At 48.4% G+C, this 16,201-nt stretch overlaps 1 protein-coding gene across 1 annotated transcript in view; it reads left to right on the top strand.

Annotated features, from left to right (window-relative positions):
• PCDH15 (protocadherin related 15) overlaps positions 1-16,201 on the top strand; it is a 326,536-nt gene that overhangs the window by 227,951 nt on the left and 82,384 nt on the right. Inside the window, exons 19-20 of the mRNA XM_009637544.2 lie at positions 551-775; positions 13,306-13,422. Coding sequence (XP_009635839.1) covers positions 551-775; positions 13,306-13,422 — 342 coding nt within the window. The remainder of the gene's footprint in view (positions 1-550; positions 776-13,305; positions 13,423-16,201) is intronic.

Genomic DNA, 16,201 nt, shown 5'->3' with positions numbered 1-16,201 from the left:
CTGGGGGGATTTAACAGCCGGGCAGAGGCGGTGCTGAGGGCCGGGGTTTGGGGGTGGGATGGCAGGGGTAGGGGAACGGTCGGGCTGGGGGAGCTTCGAGGGCTTTGCCAACCCCAACAATCAATGATTCTATGAAAAGTAATGTTCTTTGCTAAAGACTGGTATGAACTAGAGACATCCGTGCTGCCATAGGGGGTGGGATCAAAGGTCTGCTTAGCCCAGCGCCCTCTCCCTGGCAGTGCCCAAGAGCAGGCGCCCGGGGAGGAGCACAAGAACAGACGGAGCTTCCAGTGACTCTTGTCCAGGATATCGGGCTCGTTTCCTGTGGCTGGTATCGCTGGGGTTTGTAACCTTCCGTGGGTGTGCCGTCCTCCTGTTTGTGCAATGGCGTTAAGTACATCCAATACTATTAGAACAATATAACGAAACTGAAGTTGTTTGCAGTAGTTTGCTTTTTCAATGGTCTTTAAATCTAGTTGGGATTTCTTGTGACAATGGATTTGGTTTGGTTTTAAGTACTTTTTTTTTTTGTCTGTGTGGCATGCTCTAGGCGAAGGATGTTGATCTTGGTTCTGATGTTAACTATCGAATACGGACACAAGAGGCACTACAGTATTTTGCACTGAACAAGTATACGGGCGAGCTGTCGCTTTTGAAGTCCTTGGATTATGAATCGTTCTCGGACACAGAAGCAACCTTCACCTTTCTCGTGGAAGCCTTCGACAGCAAGGGCACCATGCCTCCTGGGCTCGCTACCGTCACAGTGAGAGTGAAGGTAAGAGGAAGAACTCGCCCGTCGATAGCATCCTCTCCTATTTGTTTCAAATCAGCCCGTGCGAGTGCCCCGATGAAACACCCGAGCATGCTATAGCAGGGTGTCTGCCATCCTGCTTTTTCACTCGTATGAAGCTACTGCCTTGCCCCTCTTGTTCAGTTAAACATACACTTTATAACAGCTATCATTACTTTTCTATATGCAATTACGTAGTTAAATCTTGGATCCTGGGTTTGTGAAGCACAAGAGTACCTGACACGCACATAAACGTTTGGTCCTTTAGAATCCCTGAAAGCTGGGATTACGAACCTAATGGAACTGTTTGCAAAAATGACACCATCACGTTTCAGTTAAAGCTCTCATAAATTGTAATTTTATGAACCATTCGGGTGTATTGAGTGCTGATGTGGCACACCACATCCTACATTTCAGATTCTGCTGCTTGAAAATAGAAAGCTGCAAAGGAGCAGGCTGCTGTAGTGGTCTTGCCCAACGACTCGGTTTTGTGCAGCGAGTTACAGCGGTACCTCGGGGTTTCAGTTATCTCACCAGTAATATGGGGATAACATGGTTATTCTGTTTGGGAACGATCCACAAATGAAAAGCGTTCGTAGCGGAGACATTAGCACTTACCCATCTTCATTGGGTTGATGTACTCGCGTCCGGGAGGAGAGGGTATTTTGGATGCTCTAAATGAGGCCGCCTTGCATTTCCAATGGTGCAGTTCTGGAGCCGGGCAGCCGAGTCCTTTTGAGCTGTTGCTTCCTTTCTGTTGACTTTGTCAGCGAAGAACTGTGAGCTGTGGGAGAGAAGAGGGTTTAATTACTCGTATTTTAGCCAAGAAGCAAAAATTGTAGAAGGAAGAAAAGCACAGCTCACAAATGTGAACTTCATCTCTGGCAACCTCAGTTTAAATGTAATTCTGTGGGAAGTATTTAGCATATATGAATCAGTCTCGGGTTCAGCTTACTGTGTATCTGCAGATGCTGTGAATTGCCACATGATTTTGAGTAATTCTGTTTGTCAGTCTCTACTGAGCTCAGAATTATTTTAGGGACGGTAAACGTCTCCGATTATTAGCTTTGATGACAGCGTAAGGCGGCTTCTACGGTGCCTCCCCGTCTCTGCAAAATGCCTCAGCCTGAGATGCAGGTCGCCTGTTCCAAATAGCCTGCGCTCTTCTGCACTCTGCCCCGGCAGCTTCCAAGTCAATCAAAGAAAACACAGCTTTTGGCATCATTCCCCAAACCTTTTCTGTTACACTTTTCAGGAGGAAGTTGCTCAAACCCTTTTTTTTTTTTTTTAATTTTTTTTTTTTTTTTTTCCTAAAAGAAAATTTCCCAGCACGGTGAATTTTTGAAAGCATTTAAGTGTTTTGGGTTGGTATGGGTGGGGTTTGGTGGTTTTCTAAAGGTCCTTGTTTTCAGGAGGACTCTATCCAGAGGAAAGCTGTAGCTTGCCCCACCGGGCTGACCCAGCTGTACGACTGTGCATCTGCAGGGTATTTGTTAGCGGCAGGAGGTGGGGAAGCAACACAGGTCCATGCGGTGGCCGTAGCGTAACCGCAGCTTGTGCGCTGCCAAAGGAGGTGGTGTGGGAATAGGGACCGTACGAAGGGGGTTAGTAGGATCAAAAACCAGGTTTCTTGTTTTCCCGGAAACTCTTCCCACGCTGGAGCAGCAAGGAAGCACGGTGGTACTTGTTCAGAAGGGCAGTGTGTGAGAGCCTGGAATGCTTGGCTGGAGCCAGGAGTAACAATTTCAGCAGTAAAGGGTGTTAGGCTGGGGACAGAACAGGGCCTGGAAGTAAGGACAAGCAGCTTAGGTTTTAAACAAGGAAGAAAATTAATCAAAGAAATGATTAAGTGTTGTACTCGGTGACAGGCTGACTTTTGCAACAGATCAGTGGACATAATTATTATCTATATTGCCGAGATGAAGATGATGCTTAGGTTCCAGCCCAGAGTGACAGGTAGAACAACGGTATTTTGAGTGGCAGTTGAGAGAATGGGGAAGGGCTTGTGGAAAAAATGTGTGTAGTACCTCATTTTGGTGGGCAGATGTCATTAATATGTCAGATGGTAGAAATTCAGAACCTTGGTCACACGGGATGTCTGAAATCATAGAATCATAGAATGTTTGGGGTTGGAAAGGGACCTTTAGAGGGGACTCGACCCCTTCCCTGGGCAGCCCCTTCCAGCCCCTGACAGCCCCAAGGGGAAGGAATTGTTCCCCATGGCCAACCTCACCCTGCCCTGGCACAACTTGAGGCCGGTGCCCCTCGTCCCATCGCCCCTTCCCTGGGAGCAGAGCCCGACCCCCCCGGCTCCCCCCTCCTCTCAGGCAGTTGTAGGCAGTGATGAGGGCTCCCCTCAGCCTCCTCTGCTCCAGGCTGAACCCCCCCAGCTCCCCCAGCCGCTCCCCAGCAGCCTGGGGCTCCAGACCCCTCCCCCGCTCCACTGCCCTTCTCTGGACATGCTCCAGCCCCCCCAGGTCCTTCGGGGAGGGAGGGGCCCAGATCGCAGATAAAGGTTTGCTTGCAAACGTAGGTACGTGTCTTGGGGGATGCACATACCGGTGAGATGCACGAACCCTAAAGGAGAATAGCAGAATGCCTTTAAGGGTGGTAGGAGTTTATTATAAGAGGCCAAATGGTTACGTAAAGAATGGGAAATTGTTGATACTCTGGTATCTGGTGAAATGAGGTATTTCTGTACTATGCCGTGTCATGAGTTCGCCCCACCACCCCCCAAAAGCTGCATTTGTCAAGGGTCAAAACTTCGAAAGCACTCTGTTACATACATCATCTGAAGTGGAAATGATCACAGCGGTTTCCATCGTGTGTATGGTTATTGATAATCAAATTACCTTGTTACTGCATTTGGAAAAGAAACAGTTTTAAAACTACGAATCAGTGAGATAGGTGATAATTTGGGACTTTTTTCGTTATTTTTATCATATACATTAGGAAGTATGAATTGTTCTCTGCTCACCTTCTTTGTATAAATTACAGAAACGGACTGATGAAATGAAAGTACGAATTACCAAAGAAACAAAATGGAAAACATATTAAAAAGAATTATTTTACCTCAATGACTTTAAGCCATTATACAGTCACTCATTTCTACTCGTTGTACCTTACTCATCGAGGTCCTGGTTATCCTCCCAGCCCTAGGCAGCAGATTAACTGCCTACGGGGGGCCCGTAGGGGATCGCCAGTCGTTGTTAGGGCCCGGAGGATAAGGTGCTATTCTCTAGAATAAGGTGCTGTTCTCTCAGAATAAGGTGGTTTTCTCTGCTCTTGCATGAGTCTTTGTTTAATGACAGAATAGATACGTTTCCACGCGTGCATGAATATGTATATACACATATATAGTAATCGGCCCTTGGCTCAAAGTACGATCCATGGTTGTATTTTGCCATAGCTGTGTACGTGGCATGGTAGATATTTAAGGGAAAAGAGAAAGAAAAGATAATCTTTTATAGATTATATATATATATATATTATATAGGGATTATAGTTGAAGAACATTTTGGGTTTCTTTCAGAAAAATAAACTCACCTGTGAGAGAACAGTTTTCTGAAATCGCAGCTCAGATTTTCATTTGTTTCAGTGCTGAGCCTGTGACTCCAGAGACCTTTTTTCCAGACGAGCTTTACAACTTATTTTTAGACTATCCTGTAATTGAAGACCACTATGACGTGAGAGCGTATGAAATCGGCATTTTAAAATTCAATATTAAATTTGTACATTTGTACGGTTCTGAATAAGGCTGATGAGCATCGTATTGAGAGGCTTTGGAAACTTAGTAAGCTTAGTAATAGAACTGTAACCAAATGAGGATGTGCAGAAACTGAGAAATTACAGAAAGAGCTGAGGGCACTAGGTGGCGATTACCAGTGAGCAGGACCAGAGGAATGGATGGTAAGGAGCTATGGTGCTTACAGATGCTGTAGCTGAAATCCCAGAATCCCAGTTGGAAGGGACCTCGGGAGATCATATAATCCAACCCTCCTGCTAAACCAGGTTCACCTAGAGCAGGTTGCACAGGACATCATCCAGGAAGGTTTTGAATATCTCCAGAGAGGGAGACTCCACAGCCCCCCTGGGCAGCCTGGGCCAGGGCTCGGGCACCCTCAAAATGTAACGATGGTGGAAAAGATCTCCTCCCGCGTGAGCGCCGGTGAGCACCGTGCTGGAGAGGTTTCTGCCGAGGGGTAACCTGCAGTTGGCATTAACTTTCCGCCTAAGCAGAGCTGCAGGAACCCATTGCAAAGCATCGTTGCACCAAAATGAAGGCGCTTGCTCACTTGGGCCCAAAAAACGTTTTGTTAAAAGGGCAAGATAAGGCCTCGTGGCAGAGGTCGAAGCTCTGTGGGTCCTTGGGTGCTTGTTACAAAGGGTTTGCTTCTCACTTTCCTGTTTTCTTCATGAACTGGCAGTCAGGAGATGAAGAAATTGGAAGTTACTGTGAGAGGGGTTGCTCCACGCGGGGGGATGAGGTGGCAGCCGAGGGTGACCCAGTGCGGGCAGCGCCCCCCTGGCCGGGGCCGGTCCCTGTGGGGATGGAGCCAGGCGGGCGGCGGGGCGCCCCCCAGGAGCCGGAGGGGACGGGCCGGGAGCAGGGCTGGAGGCGGGTGTGCTGCGCCATGGCTGGAGCAGGACCCGGGACCCCGGCCGGGCTGAAGTGGGGTCCGGGGCCCAGGGGCAGGGTGCTGGGGGGCACAGGTGAGCCCAGTTAAAGGCCATTAAAGGGTTACAAGTGCCCTTAGGGCCATGATACCTTGTGGCCTTTAGGGTTTTTTCATCTGCTTATTTAGTAAAAAAATATCTTTACTTTTTTTTTTTTTTTTTTTAAATAAGGCATTTAGTGACATCTTCCTATGGTTAAAGAATGCAGGAGAGCAATAATGATTTTCAAGTACAGTGGTACCAAAACACCCCTTTCCTTGCTCTCAAAGCGAGTTTCACGGGTATGGTAGAGGAATGTTAAATGTGCCCTTGGAAGTCCCCAAACAGCAGGGGATTATTAAGCACTTGGAGGCAGCTCAGATGGAAAGCCACCAGCTCTGGTAACGTGCACATAGGCTCAAGTGGCAGATGTTCAAAACAAAATGACAGCAGAAAATTACAGATACAGATCTGTAGTCCTACCAAAAGATTGGGGAGGTTTGAACATTTCGGCGTGTGACATACGCTGGGCTTTGACGCAAACCTTTTTGCTTTCTCCCTCTCTGGGATTGTTATGTACATTTACCGTTAGCGGAAGGAGGGATCACTTTAAAAATACATGGCTTTCCTATTTATTACACTTCTGACAAAAGCCAGCAGTCTGCAAAAGGAGCTGTAAATGCCTAATACGCATTTGTTATTTAGACATTAGGAAAAATTTCTTCCCCAAAAGGGCTGTCAGGCACTGGAAGGGGCTGCCCAGGGAAGGGGTCGAGTCCCCAGCCCTGGGGGGATTTAACAGCCGGGCAGAGGCGGTGCTGAGGGCCGGGGTTTGGGGGTGGGATGGCAGGGGTAGGGGAGCGGTTGGGCTTGATGAGCTGAAAGGGCTTTGCCAACCTCAACGATTCTGTGACTCTATGATTTTGTCAAATAGGAGAGTAGAACATTTCCTGCCAGACTTTCAGAGTATTTTTGGTAAGATGCTTTCTGCTTAGCAGTTCAGGAGAGAGGCAAGAGGAAAGGGAAGCTTTGTGCATTTGGAGTGCCGGCTCCCCCGGTAGGCACCTCTACCCCCATAGATCGTGGTGATGATCTTCCAAACGGTGTGGTTCTTGTGGTGGCCTGGCTAAAGCAGCAGAACCTGTGCTCTTGGTGTACTTTGACAGGACATTGTCCCTCTGGAACTGCTCAGCCGATTAATAATTAGATTTTTGCGATCATGGAATTACAGCTATTTTAATAAATAATCAACACTTGATTATAATTAGGTCACCCAGGATAAAAAACCCCAGGCATTAATAAAACCAGACTGATTTTTATAAGCTCCAAAAAATCCCAAGCCTGCATGACTAGATGTAAAAAAAGTATAACCCTGCTTTCGTAGGAAGGCAGTTGGGAGAGGGTAAAACCTGTGGATTTTTCTGGGTGCTGGGGGAGGAGAGGCCTCGCTCCCATTTGGTCGGGCTGCCCTCTAGTGCGCTGCAGGCTGAAGGCAGCGGTTTTTTGAGTGCAGTCCCAGGGTTCCCTTTGTAGGGTAAAAAAAAAGGGCATTTGCACAAGTTGTGATGCCTGAGATAGATACGGGTATGTATATGTAAATATGCGTATATACACGTAAATAGATATCTCAAATATATCGGAGTGTTGTCTGGAGTCGCTTCTGCTTGTGTGGAGATAGCTGGTGAAAAATGACCTTAAGTTTTTGCTCTTATTTTTCTCTTACAAAACAAGATTTCTACCAAAGCACATTTTCAAAAAGCAATTTCTTATTCTTTAGAAATCTTCAGGTTAGCGGTAATGTTCAAATCGGGCAGGTCTGTCATCATTGTAATGCTGCATCTTATTAATTGAAGCACGAGCTGCAGTTCGCTGGAGCGCGTCCCGCGCTCGGCACGGCTGCCTTGCTCTCAGCGCCCAGCGGGAAGGAGCCGTGATCCTGGTGTGTCCGCCTGCTTTCTTCCAGCAGGATTTTCCAACTATCCTGGAATTGCCATTCAGCTCCGGGTGCAGCTGACCGGCCCGGGCCTTGCTGCTCAAGCTGTGTTTGAAGCGTGGGATGTTACATTGCTAGGCGCGTCGCCATCCCTCGGGCGGTGGATCTGCAGCGTCCCCCCTGCGGTCGGGGGGGAACACCAGGGCTGCTCCAGCTGTGGCAAACGCCGTCGTCAATCCTGGTGGCTCCAGGACCCGGGGGCTGCCAAAGCGCCCGAGCCAGGGCGGCCTCTGCTCGCCGCCTCCGCGCACCCAGGGCGCCCGGCGCTGTGCGTGCTTCGGACAAAGTTCGGGGGCAGCGATGGTGCGAGGAGGAAGGCAGACGTTCACAGCCCATTTGTGCGTTTCCCAGATGAGTGAACGAGGCGGAAGAGGGGATTATTTCACCTAGATGTTAAATGCTTATATTCTTCACTTAGTGGAGTACAAGCACTAAAGGTCTCTTGGTGCCTCCATAAATCAAAAATGTATTAATGTCTCTGAAGTCCATTTGCATTTACGAATTAATTTTAGGCTGGGAACGCGGTACTGCAGGTATTTTTCTTCTGCTCCAGTTGTGCATTGCCTTCCCACGTCGGCGGTCACCACCTGTCTCGGAGCACATAGTTTAGCATTAGTACATTACAGCTGGTGACTGTCTTAATGATTTTTAAATTACATATCGATTTGCTCTTTAATGCCTTTCCTCCCCCATGCTTTGTTTCTCCTCATCGACATTCCTAGATGATTATCTCCGTTCACCAACATTTTTGTTCAGCATTTTCATAATCTTTGCAGACAGGTCAATATTAGTTTCCTACAAACCTTTGGCTACATAACAACCCTTTAAGTCTTGCGAATGAGCTGTGCCTTGTTCAGGGGGTATGGAAGTTGGTCGGGGTCGTTCACATGCTGAGGGTGACGTCCGAGTTAACGAATGAGTTGGCATCAAGCAATCTCTTAATAAGCCTTCATTTGCTTTTGAAGGCAGTAATGTGGATTCTCAAGAACAGTAATATTTGAGCATCTCTCCCAAATTGTGCTTCCTCCATGCTTGATTCTTAATCTTTGTGCAAGGCAAGGTGTCAGGATGCGTCCCCTTCTGCTTTCATGTGCTGCGCAGTGTGAGCAACGTGAGACAAAACCCAACAAGAACGGGGGGATAAAGAGCATCTGTGACAGGGAGAAAGCTTTGGGGGTTTTATGCTTTGACTTTCACTCTGTTTTGTAAACAACGACGTATAAAAATACAATAAATCTGCAGCCAGGTGAGCGGTGACACAAAGGCTGCTTTGTATTTGGCTTTGTGCGGGGCTGCTCTTTACCTTACTGCCCAAATACACAGCCCGGGTATTTTAAAGTGAGATATAGAGAGAATTCATTACGTACGCTTTCCATTGATGTATTTTTGTGTGTGTCTGATAGTTAGCAGCAGCCTGGATTTACGTGACTGAAGCAATGAACTGTGAACGGTTGTGAGATGCTGCGGTTTGGCCACCAGAGCGTGCATGGGGTTACGCTCCGGTTTTAGAAAGTGATTGCAACTACTTCTCACTACCGCTTTGTGCAAGGTTACTGCCCTGTCCCTAACCCACAGCGCTCATGGACTGCACCTATTTCTATGCAAAGTCAGGTTTAGCAGGGTTTTAAGCAGAAGCCATCAGGTATGGAGTCATCTTCCATTACTTGGCTGTGCAAAACCGTGCCTGCCCGTGGCTTTGGCCTCCAGTAACGACAGAAGCCCAGGACCTTCTCTAAATGTGATCTTTTTGCCTGAAGTCCCTCTGTGATGAGGACCTGAAAACTGTTTCCCTGCATCTGCCAGGGAATGCTGGACACTACTCGCCGTTAAGTCCACTTCGATGAAGAAAACTGAATTGGGGACCTTGACTGCAGGGGCACAGGTTCTGAGGGTGGGATGGGGCGGATCATGCCCATGACTTCTTGAGCTCTTTGCGGAAAATACAGCTTTTGGTGCTCTAACAAAATCAGATCTAGACTGTATTCCATCCTTGGTGGTGGTGCTTTTTTGCCAGAAAATCATAGAATCACAGAATGGTTTGGGTGGGAAGGGACCCCCAGAGGTCACCCAGCCCAACCCCCCTGCAGGAGCAGGGACACCTTGAACCACATCAGGTTGCTCACAGCCCCGGCCAACCTGGCCTGGAATGGTCCCAGGGATGGGGCCTCCACCCCCTCTCGGGGCAACCCCTGCCAGGGTTTTGTGACCTTTCTGGTACCTTTAAGTGCTCATAATATGTAAAGAGAAAGTCTACCAGCCGAGGGAGATGATAATGTATGAATTTCTGTAACACATCTCTAACACAATCTCTACTTACTCTGTTGGGAATTGCCCAGAAGAGTCATTTCAACCAAAAAAAAAAAAAAAGAAACGCCCATTTCCATGTCATCTGCATGTCTTTCATGTAAACCTGCCTGCAAAATTCCCCGTTCTGCTTCCTGCAGTTACTCATCGTAGGCATTTGCGAGGAGGCCGTGAGACGGGATCGCCTGCCTGGAACGCCGGCCCCGCTCTCTCTGGATGGTGCTTATGGCACCTGCAGGACGAAACCTCTGGTGATCCTTAGGGGGAGCTTTCCTCTTGGTGGACGTGGAAACATTTAAGCTTGAAGTCTGCTCTAAAAAATTAGTGGCTGCTTTAGGATTGAGGAGGAGAGGAGCCAGGACGGAAAGCGCACGGAGGTGTTCTGTCTGGTTAGGGCCGAGACACTCGGTGCCTGCTCGGTTGGCACGGCTGAGGTTATGAGGCACGGTCGTGCATAAAGCTTGGCTTTGAGAAAAGATAACGCAGAGAGGCAGGAGGTTTTCAGTCCGACTTTATGCCTTGCTTTGTATTCCTGGGTATTTTGCACTGATCCATGTATCTTGAAAAAGAGGTGCGTTAAGCAGGATGACCGAGTCGTTTTCCGTAGCTGGGGATGCAGTGTATCATCCTTAAACAGGATTACGCTTTCTAATACCTCAAGTCACAGACTGTCAGGTGCTAAGGTCACACAAAGGTATTCAGGAGATAAAAACCATCACACGGGGATTCTCCCCACCCCACAGCGAGCAAACAGCAGGGTGTGATCTCTCGCTGCTACGCCAAAGAAAAAAGACCAGATACGGCTGTGGATTTGCAGGGGCAGAGCGAGAGATGGGCTCAAAATAAATGAGTGGATGCAGACTGGGCTTGCTGGGTTATTCCAGAAACTTTGCCTGCTTCGTGCCGGTGATCCTAAGCACCCAGGTCATGGGAAGCAGAAGCTGCAAAGAAATGTGTTGTTACAAGCATACAAATATGATCTGAGGGCTGGAGCCCCTCTGCTCTGGGGCCAGGCTGGGAGAGTTGGGGGTGTTCAGCCTGGAGAAGAGAAGGCTGCGGGCAGAGCTGAGTGCGGCCGGTCAGGGCTTCAAGGGGGCCCAGAGGAAAGGGGGGGACAAGCTTTTTAGCAGGGCCAGCTGGGACAGGACAAGGGGGGATGGCTTGAAACTGAAGCAGCCTGGCAGGGGTTGCCCCGAGAGGGGGTGGAGGCCCCATCCCTGGGAACATTCCAGGCCAGGTTGGCCGGGGCTGTGAGCAACCTGATGTGGTTCAAGGTGTCCCTGCTCCTGCAGGGGGGTTGGGCTGGGTGACCTCTGGGGGTCCCTTCCCACCCAAAACATTCTGTGATTCTATGATTCTAAGAATAGTATGGTGTCGCTACCCCACACGGAAGCTCTCTAGGACAGAAGGTGCCTTCTCTGGGTGCGTGCGCTTCGTAAAAAGTTGTATCCCACTGGAAAACTTTCAGGGCCTACGAACCAAACCAGTTCCTGATTTACCCAGTGGTAAGACCTATGCATGTAGTGTTGCATCACGTTTCTCTATCACACTGGAGATGATTTTTATTTATCCCATCCCTACATGCCTGGGATTTCTGTACTCAGAGCTACTTCGTGCCTGCTTCAAATACAGGAATTCGCCATCTTGTCTCTGCGGTAGAATGGCCGTGAGTGGAGTCTTACAGCATGAGATGGCGGTAGGATGTTGGTTTTTCCACCACAAGGATACATTGCTCCGGAGCGGAGTTTCAGGGAGCCAAACGGAACAGGGATCGGTTATTTTATAAGCACGACGTCGCTTCAAAGAGTCACGAGAAACAAGATTGTTTATGTAAAATACTCCTGGGTATTAAATTCTCAGATGAAGTAAATTATTTTCTTGCAAACAAGTCAAGAAATTATCATTATAAGATTCAGTGCCTGCAATTCCATGCAAAAATGCTAATGTTTGAGTTTGGATGTTTTTCCAGAACGTTTCCATTTGAATGCCCTCCTGGTTTGAATTGCCTGGTAGTCACTTTTTGATGATCCGGTTGTCTCTTTGAAAATCTGTAAACCATAGAAAAAACATTTCCAGTGCCTTGAAGACTTGAATTGCAGACCTTTCAGCAGAGCAAGATGCGTTAATTAGTCAGGCATTTACTACCCGGACACGTAACGGTCATCGTTGTGTCTAGAGATGGTTATCATACATGGTTATCATACCGTCGTTTCCTCCGATGCCGTATGGCTGAATGTTTTAAATGAGCGGGTGATGTAGGGTGCCAGCCCATGTCGGCGTGTTCCGTGTGGAGCATGGGGAGCTGTGACAGTCGGTAGAGGCAGCGTTGTGTAAATTTGGAGTAGCTGCACCTGGGTTACCGAAGAGATGGGGGCACCTGCGTTCCCCCAGAGCTCAGGCCCGCCTTCTGCTTTAAGGGGAAAAAAAATCTGCTCTTCATTTGTGGATCAGTTAAGTCCCTCTCGCACGCTGAAGGCACACGATGCTTCTTATTTGTTCTGCAAAAGCCCCCAACATTTAATCCACGTTATCCATACGCGCAAAACAACGGACATGGTCGTACGCAGAAGTGAATAGATCTGCTCTCAGTAGAATTCAAGCGAGGGAGGTGGCTCTACAGAAAAAAAACTGGAAATCCATGTGATTAGCAGAATAAAGACTGTGACTTACAGATGCACGTTTCATTTTTTTAAAGGAACATACAGATAATTTTCTGGAACTCTCTGTGAGAGAATTTTACCAAAAAAATACTTTCTGGCAACTGAGGGCAGTCAGAATGAACGCCTTTCTAACGACCGGTGATGCCGGTTGAGTTTCTAAGCGCCCGCGGCTCCTGGCGCGTGGGGCACCACGTCGCGGAGAGCCACCCGCATCTGGCTGCGGCACCCGGCTCGCGCAATCCCCCCCGCCCGGGGCTCGGGTGAGGTTACAGCTTCCACACGGGGAGGTACCGATGGATGTATGCACACACCTATAGCTGCGCACACGTAAGTGTGAAAGCATACGCGTGTGCGTGCAAACGCTGCCGTGCCAATGACATCGGGCTTAACTCGAGCCTTTGAAGCTTCCTTTTGACAGCGTGCGCCTCAGCCTGAAGAACGCCGTCTTAACCTCTCCTGAGGTGTTGATACTCATCCGGGATTATATCCTCCGTTCATTCATTGCCTAGGAGAGGTGACAAATCTGCCAAGCAACAGCAGCTCAACTCCCCTTAGGAAAGGAGCAGAGCCATGTGGTGGCCCGCTGCTGGAGAGGCAGGGGCAGGGAAATGTCACCTTTGTTTACCTGCGAGGCTGTGTGGTTTTCCCGCAGAATTTCCTGCCGTTGATCCGTCTCACATGAGCATTTGTTGGAAACTTTGGCAGCTTCCCCTTATGGGCTAGTTTTGTGCGGTGGTAATGGAATTGAGAGCCGAGAGAGACTGTGAATGGCAAATAGAGTTCCTAAGGAGGAGGGGGTGATCGGGTAGAGTTTGGGAGAGGAAAAAAAAAAAACCCCAATTGTGAATGCATCTGTGATTTTGTTTGAACTTCAGAACTAAACTCTTAATTATGTTTTGCAGGATATGAATGATTACTCTCCAGTATTTAGCAAAAACCTCTACAGGGGAATGGTTGCTCCTGATGCAGTCAAGGGCACCGTTATCACCACCGTTTCAGCTGAGGATCAAGATCCTCCGGTAAGCAAGAAAGTTCTATTAATCTTCTGCACCCAAGAGGCAAAAATCTTTACCCCTCATAAGTGACCTAACTCTCTCGACAGCGCAGGTGGTTGTTAGGAGCTGCACAGAGCGGTAAGTCGTACGCGGTTTTATGTCAGCCTGTCCTTTGTCGTTCGGGGACAGAGGCTGCATTTGCAGCGATTGCTCCTGCAGCTGGCAAAGCAATGGTAGTGAGCTTGGCTTGTTCAGCCTGGAGAAGAGAAGGCTGCGGGCAGAGCTGAGTGCGGCCGGTCAGGGCTTCAAGGGGGCCCAGAGGAAAGGGGGGGACAAGCTTTTTAGTAGGGCCAGCTGGGACAGGACAAGGGGGGAGGGCTTGAAACTGAAGCAGGGGAGGTTTAGACTGGATCTAAGGCAGAAATTCTTTGCAGTGAGGGTGGTGAAACCCTGGCAGGGGTTGCCCCGAGAGGGGGTGGAGGCCCCATCCCTGGGACCATTCCAGGCCCGGTTGGCCGGGGCTGTGAGCAACCTGATGTGGTTCAAGGTGTCCCTGCTCCTGCAGGGGGGTTGGGCTGGGTGACCTCTGGGGGTCCCTTCCCACCCAAACCATTCCATGATTCTATGATACAGCTCCTTTCTGTCAGGAAGATTTTTGGAAAGCTCTTTATCTGACCTCACAGTGTAGATGAGTAAGAGGAGTAGGCAGGAGGGGAAGCCATGCCTGTCCCTGGCACAGCCCTGCAGCTTACAGAGGAGCCGAACCACAACTTCATGCGACAGTCGCCTTCCTGATTTCGCAGTTGTTGTGCGTTTCCAGCCGGAGACACCACGGGGTGACGTGGAACGGCGCGGCTCCCCAGCCAGCCCTACTGGATGTGCAGTGTTGGATCAGAGTGCGCCTGTTGGGGGGATAAAGTTTATTTCTGCTGCTGGCTTTTGCCGCTGTTCCCTGGCGAAGCCCTTGATTGACAGAACTGGGCAGATATTTTTGACTTGCTAGCTAGTCTGAAGGGTAATACCAATTTTTGTAATCAGGGGTTGATGAACAGTGGTGACCAGATGATACACTGAGGACAATAAAAGCCAAAGATGTTCTGCCAGCCAGGTTTAATTTTTAATTGTTAGTGTTTGGCATATTAAGGAGAATAATCCTCGGGGGGAAGAGTTCAGAGAGCATGTGCCATGCACATTAAAAACTGATGGCAGGGCTTTGGCACAAATCAGCGGTAGCTTAGCTAAATGTGATGTGCAGTGAAGTATTTACCCCCCAAGGACAGAAGCACTAAAGCAGTGATTCTGCCAGGACAGTCCTGCGATCCCCTCTGTCCCCTTGTCGAAAGTCCTAACGCACAGGGGTAAGGAAATTCCCTGCGGGTGATAGGTGCCAGTGGGGCATCACTGAGCTGGGAGGCATTTAAGGTAGTTCATAACAGCAGACGGATACGCTGGGGGGCCATTTGCAGTAGGGAATAACGACCCTCTCTAGGTGCTATGAGAGTGGTGGAATAAAAACGGGAAGTGCTTACGTCTCCCAGATTCCTTTCTTGTGATTTCCTCACGTATTTATATGGATTTCTTCTATGTGGTCTGGAGCGTTCGGTGTTTGAAAGATGTGGGGATCGCTTCTCCTTCCATGGAGAAGCCAAAGCGCGTGCATGAGAGAGCTCAAAATCACGGCATGTGGGATCCTGTTTATCACCATTATAACCGGCATAACTGCACGTGACAGTAATGTTACAGTAGTGTTCTTCGAAAGCATTGGTTGCCTCTCTTGGATTTTTATGAAGGCTTAAAAATGAAGCGACCCTTAGGCATTTAATGACTACAATATTCATAGAAGTTAGCCAGCTATGGAGGAAAGCTTTTAAAATCGTTTTTGAAGGTTGGTATTTTATTTCACACTAATGGCTGGTAGTTTGTACTGTTAAAATAAAGAAGGTGGTAGTGAAAACCATCAGGCATAAATGGCTTTGTTTCCTTTTCCTGACTGAGCCAACCTGTTTAGATGTCTTGTGTTGCTGGCAAATCGATATTTGTTTGGAGCTGGCTTTGACGTTAAGTGGTGTCACAAAGAACATGATACGAATTCACCAGAAATTGTTCTAAAAACCACACAGCCTTTTCTCTGTTCAGCAAGAGTACCTTCCCCTAAACTTGCCTTAAGGGCAAGAATATTCTTGGTTATCGTCATCAATATTTTAGTTGTTTCTTTGGGGTTTTTTAACCTGGTGGGATCTTATTTGCACAGTACTGATACATCTGTTTTACCAGTTTAGGAAAAGAAATGTGTATCTATTAAGAAAATAACTGTGGCTTTAAAATATGCCTGATTATCAGGACAGGTCCAATAAGAGTCTGACTGATTTGAAGTATCCAAGCCTGAATTTACCTGTTGTCATTTTACAAGTAACGTAGACCATTCCCCTGTCACCATTAAACTCAGCCCAGAATAAAAGTCAAGTTAGATTTTTTCCATCGTCTGCAATAAAAGCTGTTTAGACCTAATCGGCTCTTCAGAGACCGCCCACTGTCCTCAGCAAATCCCAGCTTTGCTCTGCATTGTCAAATGAATATGAATGGGGTGAGAATACAAATGGAAATGCTCAGCACCTGCATGTCATTTCTCTGCAGAAAATAGGAAGGCGGTGTTGAGTGGTGTCAGTGGAGTTTGGCTCTCCATTTCAGCCCATCCTCAGCCCATTCCTCCTTTGAGCTGCTGGACTGGGGCTATTGGGGTGTTGCCCGGTTGTTCCTCCTGGTCCCTCAACAGAAAAGGTGACAGCAGCAGTGATGGGCATGT

Source organism: Egretta garzetta, unplaced genomic scaffold (assembly GCF_000687185.1).
Source record: "Egretta garzetta isolate BGI_Z169 unplaced genomic scaffold, ASM68718v1 scaffold234, whole genome shotgun sequence".
NCBI lineage: Eukaryota > Metazoa > Chordata > Aves > Pelecaniformes > Ardeidae > Egretta > Egretta garzetta.
This window is presented reverse-complemented; position numbering and strand designations above follow the sequence as displayed.